At 43.0% G+C, this 23,464-nt stretch overlaps 1 protein-coding gene across 2 annotated transcripts in view; it reads right to left on the bottom strand.

Annotated features, from left to right (window-relative positions):
* Nucleotides 1-1,976: 1,976 nt before the first annotated feature.
* Nucleotides 1,977-23,464, bottom strand: part of LOC106571869 (proline-rich transmembrane protein 3) — a 34,070-nt gene continuing 12,582 nt past the window's right edge. For both annotated transcript variants that reach the window (XM_014145382.2, XM_014145384.2), the window contains exons 2-4: nucleotides 13,522-14,430; nucleotides 9,670-9,996; nucleotides 1,977-4,800 (exon numbers count right to left, since the gene is read on the bottom strand). In XM_014145382.2, coding sequence (XP_014000857.2) covers nucleotides 2,798-4,800; nucleotides 9,670-9,996; nucleotides 13,522-14,347 — 3,156 coding nt within the window. In that variant the 5' untranslated portion in view covers nucleotides 14,348-14,430 and the 3' untranslated portion in view covers nucleotides 1,977-2,797. The remainder of the gene's footprint in view (nucleotides 4,801-9,669; nucleotides 9,997-13,521; nucleotides 14,431-23,464) is intronic.

Consider the following 23,464-nt stretch of genomic DNA (forward strand, 5'->3'; position numbering starts at 1 on the left):
TCTCTCTCACTCACTCACTCGCTCACTCATGTGGCCCATAATGCCAAGGACATAAGAACAACTTCCTATAGAGATTCATGGATGGAAAGATTAAGTGAACAAGATAATAAACGAGTAAATGAATGAGCTGTATAATAATATAGGACTGCCTTCATTATCTAAAGCAATGTACAGGTCTTAAAAATGTCACAGCATGTAATACAAGTGTAATAACACATACTGTAAGTATTGGCAGCAAAGACACACTGTCTAACTAATAACACATTATTTCAGATGTTTTTTTTTTTTATATTTCTCATATTTATTTGAAACCAGATAAGATGCCGCAACACAATATAATACAACTTTATATAGAAACAGTCAATTAGCAAATGACTGAAATTAATATGTTGGAAAATCTCTACTACTATACTTCTGCACTGTGACAACTGTTCACAGAGGACTGATTGGTTTACTGTACTATGGCACAAACAACACAAACATCCCCACAACTGCCAATCACTGCTGAAGGTCTTTCTAACCCAACCCCATAATGCAATGAAGGAGAAGGCAGAAGTTGTCACAGATCACGGATAGAGGGTCAGATATTCTTCATCCATCCAAATGGTTAAGGTTAGAATTGGAGGTAGGGTAATCTGATCCTAAACGTGTAGTTATAAGGACGATTTCTACAGTACCTCAAGCTGAAAGTGAATGGAGAAACAGCAAAGTATACTGAAATCAGATGGGGTCATTGGAATGTAGACAATAATACCACCCCATTGTACTGTACTGTAAATATTAAACAAGTCAATAATTTCACGTCACAGGGAGAGACTGCAATGACCCTGAAAGAGGCAGAAAACAGCTGATCCTGTCGCACAGGGACCCAGGTCGTGTTCAGTATGACACATTTGGAAGGATTTTGAATCTGAAAAAAAGAAAAATAGAGTTTCTTATCGGATGTGATCAGGTAGTACCTCCCCATTTTACTCAGTTTCAGAACATCTTCTCCCATTTTGTGCCTATTTTGCTCAACCCAGGTCTCAAGAGGAGATATGGGACTGAGGATTGACTCCTGGGCTTTGTTCAGTATCACTCAACAGTTTTCAAATGGACACAGCTCCAAATTAGAGAGTGCCATTGCCACTGCCATTTAACCCCTAAAAATTAAATGCTAATGTCTACTGCAATCCCAGGTACTGTTCGTTGTGAAACTTCTTTCAACACTTCTATCCTGAATGGAGCCCTGCATATCAGAAATTAGGGCTGGACAGTCACTGTTCCCAATATTCCTCCATAAGCCATGACCAGTCATCACTCTCTTAGCAGATAACTCTGTTCAAAGCTTCAAAGACCTCAGTAAGACCACTTTAGATTGTCTTCACAGTAAATACCTTTTGATCATTTTTGAAGTGCACATCCAAAAATAACATACATACTTTCTTATGTAACATAATATACTTGAATGATATTTTCCTCTTGAGTAGTAAAAATACTTCTGTCTAGAGTGCTCATGTTTAGGCTTATAGACGTCTGTAGCGTACTACAGTACAGAAGTGTTGTGGTTCATAGTACAGTAGGCAAGTATTATGAAATAGAAGCTATATGGAGCAAGGAGCATAGCTAAAAATACAAACAGTTCACGGTGTGCACTGATATGCTGCAACTGATAAAATATTGCGGGTATGTTTATACTGATGTCAGTTATATTGAGTGTTACAAAATGCAGTCATAGGCTTTGATGGTCCGTGATGACAGAATGAACCACACACAATCAGCAGGAACTATTTTAGCTACAGCTCTGGGCATCAGCCACAGTTTCACAGGATAATGCACTTTCTTTCTGCGTGTCAGTTGTTTTTCCTAATAAACATCACATTTGCATACAAGGCAAACTTTTGAAACACCGATTACCAGCAATCCTATGCATGTGGACTGCTACGCTACCTTCCTGCTAGAGGAAATATGGAAAAAGACCACTGTTGTCAGTCAGGTAATGTGTTATTAATGTATTTTTAAGCATAACTTGAAATCAACCACCAACTTGATCAATGTGTATGGCACAACTCTTAAAAACACATGAACGTATGCATCAAGTTGAAATATCAAGGACAGCGAATTAATACTATCAAAGCGAACAAAGTTAATAAATTCATATAAAGGCATTTTTACAAGGGCTTTCAGATAGGTAGGAGCCACAACGTTCATAATTAACATGGCTGCAACAGATTCACAGAGGGAATAGTAGGGATGACCAATAAATATTTTAAGGAATCCCTGGGTCGTCACCAATATGAATCCTGTGTCAATCCATTCCTCTGTTCGCTCCGGACCACCTTAAATAATAGTGCTACAAAGAGTGAATATACAGTATGTGCTGATGTATGTGTTGCTTGAAATGCAGCGAGTTAATCAAATGTACACAGGTGTGTATCTGTAGGCGTGTGTTTGTTCTGTTGTTCACACGTGCTCTATGCCCAAGAATCTGAGTCAGGTTAGCCACACCTGTGCCATAAACACATTTGAACCACTCACATTTAGAGCAAACACTGGATGATGTCCCATATAGGACATCTGTTGAACTCAGGGGATATGAAAGCTTTTATGTATTTTCCCTCATCTTCTCAAAATAGGTCCTCTGTCCATGATTCACGTAACATTCCTCATGTAGTTGAGTCAATGTTTATGATTAAGTCTATCTAGTCAACTAGACTTTAAGTTATTACTTAAGTAAGTGTAAGGTCTTATGTAAGTTTGTTTTTTGATGGTTTTGCTTGGGGCTTGGTTATTGGTCCTGATGTCCTGAGTTATGGGTTCACAGGTAAATAATCTCACTGCTGATGCTGGCTAAGTCATCCTGCCTGCTGACCACAAGGTAACTCTTCCCTCCCGCTCCCTCCCTCTCTGCCCTCCCCCTCTGTGTCTCAGTGTCTGGGGTGAGGAACAGATTTGTGTCGACTCCCCCCTCATCCCCAAGATGCCCCTGGGAGGTTCTGGAGGGGTGCAGGGAGATAGGACAGGAAACTGAGGAGGTGACACTGGTTCCCCCGACCCAGCAGTGCCCCTGGTGAGAGGGCGTGGGGGGAGTAGTGACCTGCCTGTTTGGAACACTGCTGAGCACACTGCCACCCAGTGGCACGGAGGAATCTGTGCCATCTAAGTGATCTTCACTGCTGTCAGAGAACTGGGGGTCGTTGTTCCTGCGGAGCCAGGGGCCCCCCTGACTGACAGCTGAGCCCGGGAAAGGAGTGGGTGAGAGGGCGCACAGGGGCTGAAACAGGCTGCCCCCATGGAGGAGGTGCTTTTGGTGCAGGGCCTCATCGATGCTGCGGCTCAGGTCGATGGGGGAGGGGGGTCGCAGGTCAAACTCATACAGAGACACCCCTGACTCCTGCTCCAGACTGCCGCTAAGCAAGTGCAGTGGGGGGTGGTCTAACGCCTGCAACAGAGATCCTGTGGACCTGTCCGACACCCTATTTTCTGCAGACCTGCCCCTCTGGTTGCGTCCACGGTTGCTGTCCTTGACACCGCGCAGGTGTGACGGTGGAGCCTCACGATTCTGGTTTCTGATCAGACTCTTGCTGATGTCAGCCCCTGAGCGCTCCTGCCCTGCCCAGTTATTAGGCAGTTCCCCCGCCATGCCCCCTCCTACTCCGTTACTCTCTGACTTCCCACAGGGCTTCCCTGTTAGGCTCTGAACTATCTTGGCCCAGCAGGTGTGTTTATGAGTCGACCCAGATGACTGTCCAGGTGAGGGGAGATCTCCTCCCCCCCTGCTCTCCCCTGCTCCCTCCTCTCCTCTCCCTTGGGCCCTCCGGGGCCTCCAGAACACCCAGGAGCCCAAGAGAATGAGAGAAAAGGCCCAGGCCAACTCCAACAGCCTGGCCCAGAAGTGCACCAGCCACCAGTCCCAGCAGAAGCGCCTCCAGTCCCCCAACATCCCGTAGAGCCACATGGTGGCGTGGACATGGAGCCCACAGCACAATGCCCCTAGGAGGGCAGACAACACCAGCACACGACCCACCACCGACCCTGCCCTCCTACCCCCCGGCCAGGATTTAACTGCCCTCCCCTCCTCTGGGACAGGTGGCTGGGCGGGCGGGTGTCGGAGGCGGGGGAAGACGTAGCACAGGAAGCCCAGACAGAGTGCCAGGCCCCAGCAGAGAGACAGAGACTGCAGGGTGACAGGCACGGCTGGGGACAGGGCTGGAGAGAGCAGGTCAGCAGCCAGCAGCAGGGTGCACTGTAATACAGCCAACACAGCCACCAGAGGAGGGCGCTCCAGAGCAGATGGCAGCAGACTCACACCTGCCCCCTTCATGGCGAGCAGCACCAGTGCAGCCTGAGCCCACACCAGTAACGGCAGAGGGAGGTTATAAAGAGCAGTCAATGTAGGCCGTGGAAGAATCTTCCTTGTTCCGTATGGGTCAATCAGGAACATAGCTGCCCTGGCTGCGCCCACCAGGAGGAGGAGGGTGTTGGCCAGGACCAGCGCACCACGGTGAGGGCAGTGCATGCTGGGAGACAGGACCAGACCCAGGGTCGCTCCAGCCAGGAAGAGCAGGAAGAGGACAGCCGAGCCGAAGACGTGGAGCCCCCAGGTGAAGGCCAGCGTCCTTCTCAGGTCATCCCACACGAGAGAGGTGCCGTTGGGGGAAGGGAAGGAGCTGAGAGTGGAGGAGGGAGAGGAGGATGGGTGGAGGCGAGGGCGGCCCACAGGGATAGAGTGGTTCCTCTGAACTGGGCGGGTGTCATTTTTGGGGATGTACCGCCCTCTGACAATTTGTAGAGTAGGGGTGATGCGCAGAGGGGTCATCCCTGGAGGCAGAGAGAGAAATTGTTAATTCATCATATTGAACTGTCCCAAAATATGATTGTTATGATTGACAATAATACTCAAAAACACTTTCTTTAACAGAGCAGAACCCAGCTAAAACAAGTGAACAAATACAGTGGACCATTTACCCCACTAGAGGGGGCTAATTTCCTATGAGAAGAGTGTATTGAAAGCACAGCAGGTTCTCCTCCACAAGGCAACAAATAACCCACAGGGAGTTGAATATCTTGACCTTCTTTTCTCCTACCAGGCCAAAGGACACTCAACACTCAATATTTAAACTTTGTCAACAGTGTTTTCCAATGAGGGCAAAAATCACAAAGGGTAATTGTGAAACAGTTCACCTCTTTCAACCCCAAACAGCCCTCACACACAATCCAAATAGTAAATAGTCTCTCTCTCTCTCTCTCTCTCTCTCTTATCATCACCCCCTCTCCACCTCTTCCTCTCCCTGATAGTGTGTGTGTGTGGCAGGTAGCTAGATAGTATGTGTTTGTTGACAGTCGTCAGTTCTTACGTAAGACACCTTCCTGCGAGTCCAGCATGGGGTCTACAGGCTTGACCTGGAAAAACTGTCTTCTCCTCTTTACCGTTAGAGACTGAAGCACAGATTAGATAGCACACACACACACACACATTAACACATCCCTACTATATGAAAGAATTGCGCACATCACACACTCGTATGTCAGACACATGCACACACTTTAACACATACTGTATGTACTTTAAGAAAGTAGTGTGCGCATCACACACACACTTGCACATCAGATGCACACACACTTAATTAATTAAAGGTATCTTGAGGTGAAGACATACACATACCACACAAACTCAGTGACATTAAGCTTTTGGGGCGACAGCGTAGCCTAGTGGTTAGAGCGTTGGACTAGTAACTGAAAGGTTGCAAGATCGAATCCCCGAGCTGACAAGGTACAAATCTGTTGTTCTGCCCCTGAACAAGGCAGTTAATCTACTGTTCCTAGGCCGTCATTGAAAATAAGAATTTGTTCTTAACTGACTTGCCTAGTTAAATAAAGGTTAAATAAAATGGACATTTTCAGAAATTACAATGAAAAAAATCCTGTGTAGCACCTTTAATATATCTTTGGGAATGGAGCATGAAGCACATGACACAAACTGAAACTATCAAAGACCTGCCACAATATCTATCACATATGCCTGTTCCCCCTCCCTTCACACACTCTCTTACTCTCTCTCTGACACACACACGTACATGTGCTCACACATACACAATATGATCTATCTGCACTTCAAGGCAAAACAAGCAAATCATTTCCCCAGAGAGCTCCACCTTATCCTGTTAAGCCCGGTAAAGCCAATAACACTCCAATCACAATTCCATTCATCACCTCCAACCACCAGAGCTTAAACACTAAGATAACACTGACAGGGTGGACTACCATAACACAACTTACAGTGCATTCGGAAAGTATTCAGACCCCTTGACTTTTTTCACATTTTGTTACATTACAGCCTTATTCTATTTTTTTTTTTTTTTTCCCTCATCAATCTACACACAATACTCCATAATCACAAAGCAAAAACAAAGTATTCAGACACTACTCAGTACTTTGTTGAAGCACCTTCGACAGCGATTACAGCCTGTCCGGGCTCTGGCTGGGCCACTCAAGGATATTCAGTGACTTGTCCCGAAGCCACTCTTGCGTTGTCTTGGCTGTGTGCTTAGGGTCGTTGTCCTGTTGGAAGGTGAACCTTTACCCCAGTCTGAAGTCCTGAGCGCTCTGGAGCAGGATTTCATCAAGTATTTCTCTGTACTTTGCTCAGTTCATCTTTCCCTCAATCCTGAATAGTCTCCCAGCCACAGTCACTGAAAAACATCCCCACAGCATGATTCTGCCACCAACATGGTTCACCGTAGGGATGGTGACAGGTTTCCTCCAGACATGACGCTTGGCATTCAGGCCAAAGAGTTCAATCTTGGTTTCATCAGACCAGAGAATTTTGTTTGCTGCAGAGATGGTTGTCCTTCTGGAAGGTTCTCCCATCACCACAGAGGAACTCTGGAGCTCTGTCAGAGTTACCATTGGGTTCTTGGTCACCTCATCAAGTTGTAGAAACATCTCAAGGATGATCAATGGAAACAGGATGCACCTGAGCTCAATTTCAAATCTCATAGCAAAGGGTCTGAATAGTTATGTAAATTAGGATATTTCTGTTTTGATTATTAATACATTTGCTAAAATTTCTAAAAACCTGTTTTTGCTTTGTAATTATGGGATATTGTGTGTAGTTTGATGTGGAAATATTTTTATTTAATACATTTTAGAATAAGGCTGTAACTTAACAAAATGTAGAAAAAGGTTTAAATACTTTCCAAATGCACTGTATGCTGTCCAAACGAGAAATGTATGGGGTTTGACTCAACTTTAATCTCAGACAATTTGTAACCGTACATTCTACCAGTCTCCCCCAGCCCTCCCTAAAGACACACACGCACACGTGCGCGCTCGCTAACTCACGCAAGAACGCACACACACACACACACTTGGAGCAGTAAAGAAATGGTGAACAGAATCATCTGAAGTAAATGTCTGACAGAGAGCACTCAGAGCTTTTTGAGTCCTAAAGGCCAGCTTATACATGGTCTAACAACATGTCTGTAGACAATTAGATTGCGACTGTCAGTTTCCATGTTGCACAGACATGAAAAAAGTTTAAAGGCTGATTTACAGTCCGTCTATCGATATGTCTGTAGGAAATTGTCCTAGCGAGATGACATCAGCAGTCCAGGTCTCCAAATAGCATACTTTCTCTATTTCAACATCAATAAACCCATCCGTTTAAAAATGAGTTCAGTAAATGTCAACCTAACAAGCCAGGCAACTAAAAGCTATTTCTAAACAATGCTTTTGTTCATTCTAGCTGGCTAGCCAGTTCAAATAATGACCAGAGTATAGCTGACAACGTCTTAACTTGAACTACTTTTTGTTTATTATTACAGGAAAGTAAACCCACAACAACATCATTATTTACAAGGTAATGGTGAGCTTACAGAAAACCCCTTACTGCCACAGTGTGAAGAAATAAAAAAGGAGGTCATTCTATCTGAGAATTTTAGAACCCCTGCATCATCTTGTTACAGGAGGATTTGGTCTGGTTGCTGTGGCAGTCTGGTAACCATGACAATATTGCGGACATTGCAACAATCGCAGAGACTTAAAAACTTTATTCATGTCTGTGCGACAAGAAAACTGACAGTCGCAGCGATGGTCTACAGACAGTCTCACTCGCTAATCTATCAAACACAATATTCAAGGCACCTACCTACATAGGGAAAAAGGAAAAAGCACAAACACACAAATGGTCACACACAACCTCTCACATTTGTGTAACTCCCTTCTCTTAACTACACTCTCCACTTTCTGAGCAGCAGGACTCAGACATGTCCCAGATGTGCTGCTCAAATTTCACAGTTGGAGGCACTCTCTAACACACACACAAACACGTTACAACACACTAACAAGACCAACACATGTGCCAACACACACAAAATACATATGAAAGCACATACTGTATAAGCCTCTCTCTGTTATCATTATTATGAGCCATTAGTTAACCAATCAACCTCAGTGTTCTGTAAAGAGGCATAGTCGTTCAGTTTCAGTACACTCCTGGGGACAACAGACCAAATGGAGGGTTGTTTAAATGTGGCTTGTTTAAACGTGGCTCAAATGTTGTCCTGATGGTATCTAAGAGACCCCACGTGTCATTATTTTCCTTTTCTGTCTGCTTTTCCTCTCCTCTACTTCTTCCCGTTCTCCATCACTCTCATCCATATCGTTTTCATTATTCACCCTGTATACTTTCTATACCCTTACCTCTCCTTCTGCCTTACTTTATCTTTCACTCACTACCTCCTTACTCTTCTATGTCCTCCCTATCCCCTTCCATTGTTCAAACACTCTTTAACGTCACTCTTTAATCCTTTATCTCTTTCTCGTTTTCTACTTTTCTCTACAATCTTAGAATTGGAAGGAACCCTTGGAGATCCTCAAGGAAGCATTGCTAGTCAATGGTTCATATTTGCACCTTCGGTTAGTCGAGGGTTTATTGGAGGAACCTTTAATGTTTCAATGTAGCATGGCTTTCTAAGGTGTGTGGCTTTGTGATAGATACTTTTTGGCCTACCGTTAGAGTAATTGTAATTCCTGTTCATCTCTTCAGTTGTATTGTCATATTAAGGTTGAACATTGACAGTTTTGTAGCTTCATTGAGGCTTACAGAGGTTTATGAGTTCCCCAAGTGCCTAGTCAAAACCCAAAGTTGGAATAGTTACTATATGTAGTCAGCAGTGTTAATATTATATTAAAATATGTAATATGCATTAACACTCAATTTTTTTAATTTTATTTGCAGTGTACAAACTTAACATGATGAACAGGAATGACATTTACTCTAATGGGTGGCCAAAAATAATTACCTGAAAGCCACGCCTCCAATAAGCCACACCTCCATTCTTCTGATATATTATTAAAAAGATTCCATCGGTGTAGCAACCCAAAAGGTGTTCCAGGTATATTTACTTTTTAGAGTGTGCTACATTGTTTCTATGCTCTTCTCTCTGCCCATCTTTCTCTCCTTCCTGCCTGAGTCTACCCTGCACACACCTACTTTCCATCCCTCTCTTGCCCACTCTGTCTCTGCCTCTTCCCTCCTTTGAGCCTCTTCTAGGAACTTCCAGTAAAAACTCCAGCTGCATAAATAATTCCACTCTAAATCACAGGAAAAGGAAACTTAGGCCCAGTCAAAGTGGCTTTTGTTTTCCACCCAGGGAACTACAACACCCAAAAGCCTACTTTCTCTACCTGTCTTGGCCGACTGTTTGGTGGTACTTGTTGTAGTTCTTCCTGGTTTAGTAGCCTTTGTCGGTTGATTGGTTGTGCTTGTTGAAGTATTTCTGGGTTCTGCTTTTGTTGTCGTCGTATTGGTTGTAGTTGTGGTGGTCGCTCCTTGTGCTGTGGTACTTGGCTGTTGATTGGTTGAGCTGGGAGTGGTTCCCTGAGGTGCCGCTGACTTTGGCTGTTGATTGGTTGAGCCAGGAGTGGTTGCTCTGGGAGATGGTGATGTCACAGTGGAGGTCTGTCCTACTATTGGCCCATCTGTGGCTGTAGTAGTGTTAGCTGTCATATCACCTGAAGAAAGACACAAGAGACATGAAGCAGCCCCTCTGCAGACAACTACATAAATGTCACTTAAATACTACTCAAAAGTTATAACAACATGATAAAGAACCACTCAGAGATTATAACATAGTACTCAAGCTCCAGTTATGGATGAAAGTCTACTACTCCTACTGTAGGTTTACATTTACATTTTAGTCATTTAGCAGACGCTCTTATCCAGAGCGACTTACAGTAGTGCATTTGTAAAAAAAAATTGTACTGTACTGGCCCCCCGTGGGAATCAAACCCACAACCCTGGCGTTGCACACACCATGCTCTACCAACTGACCCACAGGGAAGACTAGGTTAAAACATATTCCTCTGAAACTACAGTACCAGTCAAAAGATTGGACACACTCATTCAAGGATTTTTAATTTATTTGTACTATATTCTACATTGTAGAGTAATAGTGAAGACATCACAACTATGAAATAACACATATGGAATCATGTAGTAACCAAAAAAGTGTTAAACAAATCAAAATATATTTTATATTTGAGATTCTTCAAAGTAGCCACCCTTTGTGCAATTTCTTTCCTTCTTAACGCATTTGAGCCAATCAGTTGTGTTGTGACAAGGTAGGGGTGGTATACAGAAGATAGCCCTATTTGGTAAAAGACCAAAATATATTTTAGATTCTTCAAAGTAGCCACCCTTTGCCTTGATGACAGCTTTGAACACTCTTGGCATTCTCTCAATCAGCTTCATGATGAATGCTTTTCCAACAGTCTTGAAGAAGTACCCACATATGCTGAGTACTTGTTGGCTGCTTTTCCTTCACTCTGCGGTCCAACTCATCCCAAACCATCTCAATTGGGTTGAGGTCGGGTGATTGTGGAGGACAGGTCATCTGGTCATCTGATGAAACACTCCATCACTCTCCTTCTTGGTCAAATAACCCTTACACAGCCTGGAGGTGTGTTTTGGGTCAGTGTCTTGTTGGAAAAACAATGATAGTCCCACTAAGCGCAAACCAGATGGCATGGCATATCACTGCAGAATGCTGTGGTAGCCATGCAGGTTAAGTGTGCCTTGAATTCTAAATAAATCACTGACAGTGTCACCAGCAAAGCACCCCCACACCATCACACCTCCTCCATGCTTCATGGTGAAAACCACACATGCAGAGATCATCCATTCACCTACTCTACGTCTTACAAAGACACGGCGGTTGGAACCAAAAATCTTACATTTGGACTCATCAGACCAAACGGACAGATTTCCACCGGTCTAATGTCCATTGCTCGTGTTTCTTGGCCTAAGCAAGTCCCTTCTTCTTACTGGTGTCTTTAGTAGTGGTTTCTTTGCAGCAATTTGACCATTAAATTCATGCATGTCTCCTCTGAACAGTTGATGTTGAGATGTGTCTGTTACTTGAACTCTGTGAAGCATTTTTTTTGGCTGCAATCTGAGATGCAGTAAATTACAGATTTCTGAGGCTGGTAACTCTAATGAACTTATCCTCTGCAGCAGAGGTAACTCTGGGTTTTCCTTTCCTGTGGCGGTCCTCATGAGAGCCAGTTTCATCATAGTGCTTGATGGTTTTTGTGACTGCACTTGAAGAAACTTCAAAAGTCCTTGAAATTTTCCAGATTGACTAACCTTCATGTCTTAAAGTAATGATGGCCTGTTGTTTCTCTTTGCTTATTTGAGCTGTTCTTGCCATAATATGGACTTGATATTTTACCAAATAGGGCTATCTTCTGTATACCACAGCTATCTTGTCACAACACAACAGATTGGCTCAAATGCATTAACCTGTTAGGGCTAGGGGGCAGCATTTGCACGTCTGGATAAAAAAAATGTACCCGATTTAATCTGGTTACTAATCCTACCCAGTAACTAGAATATGCATATACTTATTATATATGGATAGAAAACACTCTAAAGTTTCTAAAACTGTTTGAATGGTGTCTGTGAGTATAACAGAACTCATTTGGCAGGCAAAACCCTGAGACATTTTCTGACAGGAAGTGGATACCTGATGTGTTGTATTACCTTTAAACCTATCCCATTGAAAAACACAGGGGCTGAGGAATATTTTGGCACTTCCTATTGCTTCCACTAGATGTCACCAGCCTTTACAAAGTGTTTTGAGTCTTCTGGAGGGAGATCTGACCGAACAAGAGCCATGGAACGATGATGTCCCATTAGACACCTGGCGCGCGAGTTCATGTTGGGTACCCTCGTTCCAATACGTTATAAAAGAGTATGCATTCGTCCACCTTGAATATTATTCATGTTCTGGTTAAAAAAGGCCCTAATGATTTATGCTATACAACGTTTGACATGTTTGAACGAACGGAAATATATTTTTTCCCCTCGTTCATGACGAGAAGTCCGGCTGGCTTAGATCATGTGCTAACAAGACGGAGATTTTTGGACATAAATGATGAGCTTTTTTGAACAAAACTACATTCGTTATGGACCTGTGATACCTGGAAGTGACATCTGATGAAGAGAATCAAAGGTAATGGATTATTTACATAGTATTTTCGATTTTAGATCTCCCCAACATGACGTCTAGTCTGTATCGCAACGCGTATTTTTCTGGGCGCAGTGCTCAGATTATTGCAAAGTGTGATTTCCCAGTAAGGTTATTTTTTAATCTGGCAAGTTGATTGCGTTCAAGAGATGTAAATCTATAATTCTTTAAATGACAATATAATATTTTACCAATGTTTTCTAATTTTAATTATTTAATTTGTGACGCTGACTTGACTGCCGGTTATTGGAGGGAAACGATTTCCTCAACATCAATGCCATAGTAAAACGCTTGTTTTTGGATATAAATATGAACTTGATAGAACTAAAAATGCATGCATTGTCTAACATAATGTCCTAGGAGTGTCATCTGATGGAGATTGTAAAAGGTTAGTGCATCATTTTAGCTGGTTTTATGGTTTTGGTGACCCTGTCTTTGAATTGACAAAACATTACACACAACTCTTGTAAATGTACTGTCCTAACATACTCTAAATTTATGCTTTCGCCGTAAAACCTTTTTGAAATCGTAAAACGTGGTTAGATTAAGGAGATGTTTATCTTTCAAAGGGTGTAAAATAGTTGTATGTTTGAAAAATTTGAATTTTGACATTTATTTGGATTCAAATTTGCCGCTCTTGAAATGCACCTGCTGTTGATGGAGTGCACCACGGGTGGCACGCTAGCGTCCCACCTAGCCCATAGAGGTTAAGAAGGAAAGAAATTCTACAAATTCACTTTTAACAAGGCACACCTGTTAATTGAAGTGCATTCCAGGTGACTACCTCATGAAGCTGGTTGAGAGAATGCCAAGAGTGTGCAAAGCTGTCATCAAGACAAAGGGTGGCTACTTTGAAGAATCTTAAATATAACACTTTTTTGGTTACTACATGATTCCATATGTGTTATTTCATAGTTTTGATGTCTTCACTGTTATTCTACAACGTAGAAAATAGTAAAAATACATTTTGACTGGTACTGTACATATAAGTTAATCTTTAGGTACTCACCTGTCACTACTCCTCCACGGACTGTTGACACCACAGTGACGACTGTCAATCTAATGTCAGGTGACTGTGGGGAGAGGATTGTTTTGGCTGTTGTCAGGGCAGATAGGCGGTGCTGGACAGTGAGGCTGACCGTCGGGGTCATCTGTGCTTCGGCCATCTTGGATGATGGCCCTCCGCTGAAAGCCGTCTGAGCCTGTGGCCGGAACTGTGCCATTCCATCTGACGTTGTCAAGGCAACCGGTGACTCTTTCTTCACAACAGCCATCACTGTAGGGACAAATTCACTTCCTGATCCAGTCATCTGCCAATCATCTACATCCTCTGGTACGATTGGTCCATCCGATACCCTGCCCCCTGATGTCACTGGCTCAGCACCTGAGGGTTTGGTGGGTGGGAGTGCGGTTGGTCCCTTTGCAGATGCAACCCCACTTGGTTCTGGGGTTACCATATTACCTGTCCTAGCCTCAACAGAAGTGGGCTGGCTTTGGGCAGACCCAATGTTGAGTTTCTGAGAGGGGGAATGGTATTGACTGAGGTCTATAGTTCTAGTCTGTGTTGTGGGAGTGCCCATTTCCCCCCCACCCTGTCCCAGGTCAGAGCCCCCTTCCCCCCTACCTCCTCCCTCTGTGGGCCAATCCTTGTTGATCACTCTGACAGACCCGTCGCTCCGACCTCTGGGCCGAGAGGAGGGCAGACTGGGTTTGAGAGATGGAGTGATGACGGGGTCTGGAAGAGAGGAGGAGGAGGAGCTGACGATCACCTGGCCAGAAGAGGGATGGAGAGAGGAGAGGAGGAGGAGGAGGGTGAGGATGGATGCAGTGGCCATGGTCTGGCTGTTGAGGGTAATGATTTATACAGTCCCTCTATTTGTCTTTCCGTCCATCTGTCACACCATCCTCATACTGGGCTCTGTAGACACAGACAGAACAGAGAATGATGGATGAGGTTAACTCAGTATAGGAGTGAATATTATAACATGCGCGCCACGGCCTTTGGATGCGGGAAATAAAATGTCACTTCCGCAGAGCACACATGATTACCTCTGCATATGCCTCAAGAGGGCACCAGGTAACCCCCCAAAAATTAACATACCTGACCCAGCTATTCTCCTGATTCTTCAATTACTCTCCTGAAGTTGCCAGTAATAGGCTACGAGGAGTCGGCAACCTTTCTCATGTTCAATTCTAATTTATATAGCCTTTTATACCGATCTGCGTGCCAGTTATGGTTTTCATATGCACATTTTCGTGAAACAGTTTCATTTAATTTATAATAATTTCTTCATATTTCAAAATCATTGTCATGTGGTCAATCGAAATTCTATCCAAATCTAAGTGAAAATGACACAAACCTAAAAAGTTACTTCTATTGCCATTGCCAACTATGTAAAAATAGCCTACATAAAGCCAACAAATAAAAATAGCAGCCTGCAGGTAGAAAATATCCTGATAAAAATAAATATCCTATAAATCACATTGGCTATACATGGCCTGTCTGCAACAAACTTGAAACATTGTATCAACTATTAAGTTGGGTCTGGCCTGAAGCTTGCACTAGTGAACTTGCTACATTGTAAAACAAAAATTCTGGGCTGTCAGAGTTTCCTGTACCAGTGAGCTCGGGACAGACACAGCTGTAGGCTATTTGCACAAGGGATAAGAAGCAGTGCTTGACTTGGGCAGGAGCTCGCCAGAGCTGAGTACCGACACCTCAAATTTTCTACTGCTTGAGCCCCTGTTCCTCTTATAGAATATTAGTTCAAAAGTATTGTGGAACTCCTGCACCTAAATATATACAGTACCAGCACCCAAAACGAGCACCGGGACCTATTTCAGTCCAAATCAAGCACTGATAAGGTAGGCCTATTATATGACATTTCCACTGGATCAGAGCATTACATTTTTCCCTTTCACGCTGAGTGGTTATCCAAAGGGAGAGAGCTGGAAAGATTTTTCAAATACATTGAGGAACTATTGTCATTCTCAATGGATGTAAAAACAGACTTAATTTGCTTGCTGTTTGAGGTGAAAAAAACATTACTTTGAGAAGATCCACAGGTCATTAGTGGTGGTGCATTAAGCCAATCAGAAATACCATCAGATTCCCCAAACTGGCACATTTATATGCCTACATTTGCGTGCAGGCCAGGTAGCCTATCGGCCTACTTCTATGCGTGCGTGACCTTACTCAACATTGTCTTTTGTTTAGAGCGCTCCTGTCAATGACTAAATTGACAAAACTTGTAAATGGAATAAATAACCAAAATGTGTTTCTCACAAGTGTGGCATAGGTTGTGCAGTCTGCAAACAATGTGTCCACTCAGACAATGAGAACGGGAAGTCTGAAATAATAATATTGAATACATTAAAATAAATTACTGTAACCAAAGTAACAAACATTGTGGATTAGAAAATATAGGAATTCACGGAAAATATCACATCTGGTGATATATGTAATGGGGAATTGATATACACTAATAATCAAATGCAAACAATTCACACAATGAAGTTATGAATCAATGAATGTGCACAAATTGGCGGGAGAAAGCGCATTCTGGAAAGAGAAGTGCAGTGTGCATCTGGGTGCACTGTCAATCTGACGTCTGCATTGGCCATGCAGCATTTACGGTGATATGGACTCAGCAGAAGTCAGGGTATTCATACTTCTTGCACTTTGCAGAGCAGTGCAGAGCTGTTGTCAAGGAAGTGAGTTTGTGTTTATACAGGATGTACCGCCCCCACCTACAATCAACCAATCATGTCAATGCGGAGCTACAGTATATGGAGCCCTTCACATTGTTACAAAATTTGTGAGGCGCATGCCAATGCGGTGCTTGACTGCCATTGTGCGGTCAGGACGTTCTGATCAACCCTACTCATCAGCCAGATTGTCCAGTGTGCGCTCTGAAGACTCTGAGAGCGAAACGCTCTGAATTTATGAACAGACAATCTGACAGCACAGTTGCAGGCACCAACGCTCTGGATAACATAACAGCCTAACCAGCTCTGCTAGGGCGAGAATGTTCAGTGAACTGTTCTCTCTGGAAGTAGCTAGCACATTAGCTTAGGTGCTTGACTCCTGTTGTTAGTACAGAACGCTCAGATCAACCCTTAAAGAGATGGGTTGGGCTAAAGCTTAAGTTGGTGTGAACGATGCTGAATGGGTGTAGACAAAGAAGGGATCTCCAGTAGTACTACCAAAACATTCAAAGGCCATTTTCCCAAAAGTGAGGCTCCCGAACAGCTTCTACCCCCAAGCCAAAAGACTGCTAAATAGCTAACAAAATGGCTACATGGACTATCTGCAATGACCCTTCTATTGAATTTTTGCACTGTCTCTATGCACATTCTACACACACATTTGCTCTCACAGACATAATACACACACACATTCATACTGACTCTACATACATGCACACACAGTCACATACAATCATCATACATACTGCTGCTACTCTGTTTATCATATATCCTGATGCGTAGTCACCTTACCCGTATACATATCTAACCCTATCACTCCAGTATCCCTGCACATTGTAAATATGGTATTGGCACTAACCCTGGAACTTTAGTCAGTTAAGAACAAATTCTTATTTACAATGACGGCCTACCAAAAGGCCTCCTGCGGGGATGGAGGATTAAAAATAAATAAAATATAAATATAGGACAAAACACACATCATGACAAGAGAGACAACACAACACGACATAAAGAGAGACCTAAGACAACATAGCAAGGCAGCAATACATGACAACACAGCATGGTAGCAACACAACATGACAACAACATGGTAGCAACACAACATGGTAGAAGCACAAAACATGGTACAAACTGTAACAGTTTTGACTTGAGGTTATTGTTTATAGGGGTGCCAGGTAGATTGTGCCTATCAGAGAAAATATTGGTTTCTCCTTTTGGTTTGGGAGGGAATGAGTCCCATCTGGTACGTCAAGTCTACACCAATACAAAGGACTTATGTAAAAGTCAGGATGGAAATACACTTTTCATAAACCCTTAAAACATTGGAAATAACTTCAAAACAACGGTATTCTTTTGCGTGGGTTCGATTACCAACATAAATGATTACACACACATATAACAATATAACACAATGAGTTCTGGTTCTTCCAGAAAAGTCCTGTACCTCGTGCCTAAAAGAGTCCAGCCCGGTAAAGGAGTTCAGGGAACTCAAGTGACCTTAGTCACGCAATGTTTGTCCGTTCATTCAAGTGTAGCGTAAACCCAGTATCAATCATACAATGAAAATAACAATTATTTTACCACACAACCATCAAGCGTATCAACTCTTAATAAGTCCTCAACTACATAAATCATCACGGTATACATCACACCAAAACAAATGAAAAAAAGGTTGTAGTCAATCTGCCTGTCACGACTTCCGCCGAAGTCGGCCCCTCTCCTTGTTCGGGCGGCGTTCGGCGGTCAACGTCACCGGCTTACTAGTCACCACCGATCTATGTTTCCCTGTTCGTTTTGTTTTGTCTTAATTATACACACCTGTTTTCAATTCCCTGATTATGTTCATTATTTAACCCTCTGGCTTCCCTTTCTGTTCTGTCCGTGATTGTTCATGTTCAGTGGTTGTTGGAGGTGTTTCTCCCAACCCTGTTGTTTTGCTGTGGGAGAATTTTTGATTGTGGTTTTTGAGTAAACACGTTGTTTGCACTCATCCCTGTGTCCTGCGCCTGACTCCGCTACTTCTCCAAACGAAAGCGTTACACCGCCAACAGATCTCCAGCGGAGAAAGGCCACGAACAACAACGGAGAGGTGTAGTCCACGGACGCAAAGAGTGGATCCGATCCTGGGTAAACTTGCTATTAGGCTACAAAGCACACTTTTAAAGGCAGCAAAACAAATGGAAGAGAGAAGCTTCGGAACTGAGGGTTGAACACATCCTCATTCATGTCTCCATCACAACCCCACCTTTGCGCAGCTGATGCTGGCTATTTAATTGGGAATTAAAGGGCAAGCGCCCTATTGGAAGGAGAAGCAATGAGACGGTTCAGAAAAATTCAGGGCCGTCACAAAACATTATTGGGCACAGACAACAGCACAAAGGGCATGAAGGTAGAGACAACAATACATCACACAAAGCAGCCACAACTGTCAGTAAGTGTCCATGATTGAGACTTTGAATGAAGCGATTGAGATCAAACTGTCCAGTTTGAGTGTTTGTTGCAGCTCGTTCCAGTCGCTAGCTGCAGCGAACTGAAAAGAGGAGCGACCCACGGATGTGACCCTGTGACCCAAGCTTACTTTCTCGTGTTCTTATTTCTATTTCTCGTGTGTTTTGTTCTAGTTGACTTTTTAATAAAATTGTTATAGTACTACTGCATTGCAAGCAATAAAGGCATTTCACTGACAATAAAAATGTGTGTGTGTACCTATATAGAGTGGTGTTTATAGCTGTTCTGCTGTGCTGACTCAGACGGCAGGTCACTGAATTCTCCCAGAGGTTTAAGCGGCACGACACCAGCACACACACAGAGGGGTGTGGTGTATAGTTACAGTGAGTCATTGACACACACAAGTGCGCACACAAACACACAATTAAATGTGTGCACACACACACACGCAATCACACACACACACAGACCGGACCTTAGCCTGCAATTAAAATTGCATAATGCAGAAAGCCTGCATAATGACCAGAGCAAAGGAGCAAAGTTGGTTTCACTCCTCCAATGCAGATGGGCACTACTGCATCTCTCTATTTGTATCTCTTTATGTCTTATTGGCTCCTTGTATCTCTCTTTCTCTCAGCCTCTGACACTATACCTCTCTTCTCTCTAGTGCAGTTGAAGTTGGAAGTTTACACCTTAGCCAAATACATTTAAACTAAGTTTTTCACAATTCCTGACATTTAATCCTAGTAAGAATTCCCTGTCATAGATCATTTAGGATCACCACTTTCTTTTAAGAATGTGAAATGTCAGAATAATAGTAGAGAGAATGATTTATTTCAGCTTTTATTTATTTCATCACATTCACAGTGGGTCAGAAGTTTACATACACTTAATTAGTACTTGATAGCATTGCCTTTAAATTGTTTAATAACTTGGGTCAAACGTTTCGGGTAACCTTCCACAAGCTTTGCACAATAAGTTGGGTGAATTTTTGTCCCATTCCTCCTGACAGAGCTGGTGTAACTGAGTCAGGTTTGTAGGCCTCCTTGCTCGCACACGCTTTTTCAGTTCTGCCCACAAATTTTCTATAGGGTTGAGGTCAGGGCTTTGAGATGGCCACTCCAATACCTTGACCTTGTTGTCCTTAAGCCATTTTGCCACAACTTTGGAAGTATGCTTGGGGTCATTGTCCATTTGGAAGACCCATTTGCGACCAAGCTTTAACTTCCTGACTGATGTCTTGACATTTTGCTTCAATATATCCACATACTTTTCCCTCCTCATGATGCCATCTATTTTGTGAAGTGCACCAGTCCCTCCTGCAGCAAAGCACCCCAACAACATGATGCTGCTGTGTTTCACGTTTGCCGTAATTCACAGTTGGGATGGTGTTCTTCGGCTTGCAAGCCTCACCCTTTTTCTTCCAAACATAACGATGGTCATTATGGCCAAACAGTTCTATTTTTGTTTCATCAGACCACAGGACATTTCTCCAAAAAGTACGATCTTTGTCCCCATGGGCAGTTGTAAATCGTAGTCTGGCTTTTTTATTTCGGTTTTGGAGCAGTGGCTTCTTCCTTGCTCAGCGGCCTTTCAGGTTATGTCGATATAGGACTTGTTTTACTGTGGATATAGATACTTTTGTACCTGTTTCTTCCAGCATCTTCACAAGGTCTTTTTCTGTTGTTCTGGGTGTCACGTCCTGACCAGCAGAGGGAGCAATTGTATTAGTTTTGGTCAGGACGTGGCAGGGATTTTTGTGTTACGTGTGAGTTGGTTGTTGGACTCCCAATTGAAGGCAGGTGTGTTGAGTTGCCTTTGATTGGGGGTCCTATATAGTAGTGTGTGTTTTTCCTTGTGGTTGTGGGTAATTGTTTCTGTTCAGTGTGTTATGCTGGCAGTACTGTTTAGCTGTCGGTTGTTTATTGTTTTGTAAGTGTATAGTGTTCCGTTTTGCATTAAAGATGACGAACACAAACTCCGCTGCATTTTGGTCCACTTCTCTCCATGACGACAGCCCTTGGGATTGATTTGCACTTTTTGCACCAAAGTACATTCATCTCTACTAGACAGAATGCGTCTCCTTCCTGAGCGGTATGACGGCTGCGTGGTCCCATGGTGTTTATACTTGCGTACTATTGTTTGTACAGATTTTCTTCTGAGGTCTTGGCTGATTTCTTTTGATTTTCCCATGATGTCAAGCAAAGAGGCACTGAGTTTGAAGGTAGGCCTTGAAATACTTCCACAGTTACACCTCCAATTGACTCAAATGATGTCAATTAGCCTATCAGAAGCTTCTAAAGCCATGGCATCATTTTCTGGAATTTTCCAAGCTGTTTAAAGGCACAGTCAACTTAGTGTATGTGCATTTCTGACCCACTGGAATTGTGATAGTGAATTATTGTCACGACTCCCGCCGAAGTCGGCCCCTCTCCTTGTTCGGGCGGCGTTCGGCGGTCAACGTCGCCGGCTTACAAGTTACCACCAATCGATGTTTCACTGTTCGTTTGGTTTTGTCTTTATTGTGTACACCTGTTTTTGATTTCCCTAATTATGTTCATTATTTAACCCTCTGCCTTTCCTGTTTGTCTTGTCCATGATTGTTTCCTGTTTGGTGGTTGTTGGTGGTTTTTTTTTTAAACCATGTTATTTTCTGTGAGAAGTTTATTGATACATTTGAGTAAACACGTTTCGGTTTACACTTATTCCTGTGTCCTGCGCCTGACTCCTCTACTTCTCAATAGAAACCATTACAATTATAAGTGAAATAATCTGTCTGTAAACAATTGTTGGAACAATTACTTGTGTCATGCACAAAGTAGATGTCCTAACCGACTTGCCAAAACTATAGTTTGTTAACAAGAAAATTGTGGAGTGGTTGAAAAACGAGTTTTAATGACTCCAACCTAAGTGTATGTAAACTTCCCACTTCAACTGTATATGTGGACTATCTTTTTCTATTTCTCCCAGCCTCTTTCTACACTTTCGCTCTTTACCTTGATTACTAATACTATCTGTTCAACTGAATCTCTACAGCTCTGAATCCATTGCAGTAACATTGGCTGAAGGTAATGCTGTATAAGACAGTGGCAAAGCTGCCCAGAGGCTCCTACAGTGCATGATTACACAATCATATCAGCACCACTACATGCTGCCATTCTGTCTAATCCAGTCTTAACCAGGGATGGTCTATTGAGTCAGAGGATGAGGTAGTGACGGAACGGGGTGAGTTGTTCTGGTTCCAAGCACCTCAGGGTGTGGAACACAGCACTAACACACCTGCTCAAACGAATGGATGGGTTGAATCAGGTGTGTTAGATCTGGGCAGAAACAAAAGCATGGACTGGAATAGCTCACCCCAGGTCTTATCAAACATACCACTTCCTTCACTGTGGCATCCTCTGACTCAAAATCCCCTCCTCTATCCACACTGCCTGAGTTTGTGACCCACAGAGGGGGGTGAAACTACCCCAAGGCACAGATCAGCTTACCCTCACTAAATCCTTACATTAACCATTAGGGAGGAAAACAAAAAACTGACTTAGGATCAGTATCTGGGGCAACCTCATCTTACTCCTTATGACTCATACATGCCTCTTGTATAACAAATACGCCTCATTCTCTAACTCACATGTAGAAGAACAAATATCTGTGTGCTAATCTTGACATGTGTGTTTTATGCTCATGAACAACACATGCATGAAGTGGTTATGGGAGTGACACATGTGAGTAAGTATGTTTAAGGATGCCGTGTGTGTGCAGGTGTGTGCACCATCATGGAAGAGAGTGAACATATGTGAGCCAGTGTTCATACATGTGTGGAATTGTAAATCTCAACGGAGATCTTGTCAATAATGGTCACATACTTCCATTTAGATGTTAAACATAGATAGGCATGCTTCCCATCCGAAACCGTTCAGAACAGTTGGTGCATATATTATGACAACATTTTGAGACATTTTTCTTTGTTTTGGTCTTCAGCAAGGTTTTTTTTCAGCTAGCTGTTCGTATACACAAACATTTTCTCGAGGCAAGTTGAAGTCGGTAGCCAAAGCCTACTCCCCTTCCTCAGTGATTGGTCAACAGTAGGGATTCTTCAATGAAGTGTTTTCATGCAACAACAACAAAAAATGACTTTAGAAATACTGCACCAAACATATCAGTTAGATGTAAAATTGCACCACTAAGATCTCCTCGGCAAAAACATTTATTGAGTAACATTAGATTAATTCTGACTATTTTGAGGAAGTGTATACTGGCTACAGTACTATTTGGTGTTTTTTCAAGTTTTTCAAGCGAAGGTCTTTTAAGGGAGTATGCGAGAACACCGGGTTCGGCTAGGTGCCAGCCAAACCGAAGCATGCTGACGCCTTTAGCGAGGTATAGTGAAAGAGAGAAACACAGAAAAAGAGAAACACACACAGAGAGAGAGAGGGTAATAAAGAGTTATCTCTATCTCCACCTCCTCAGAGTAGTATCGCTGTTTATTTTCCTTTGTTTATTTTCCTTCTCCCACTCAACCATCTGTTTTTCTCAGACTCCGGCCTTCTATTGGCCAATCCACCTACAAGGAATCACTGTTCCCTTGTTCAGGTGGTGTTATTTCAACATGGTTGTGTTTTACACACAAGGTGTGGGAGGAGAGATAGGGGCTGTGAAGATAGAGAGATAAGCAGAATAGAAGGATGTAAAACATAGATAAAGGGGTATGAGTTGAGATCACAGTGGAAAACAGAAGAACATGTTCGATGTGGAGGTTAGCGAGACGTGCCTTCAGAAAGTATTCACACCCCTTG

The sequence above is a fragment of the Salmo salar genome, chromosome ssa15 (genome assembly GCF_905237065.1).
Source record: "Salmo salar chromosome ssa15, Ssal_v3.1, whole genome shotgun sequence".
NCBI lineage: Eukaryota > Metazoa > Chordata > Actinopteri > Salmoniformes > Salmonidae > Salmo > Salmo salar.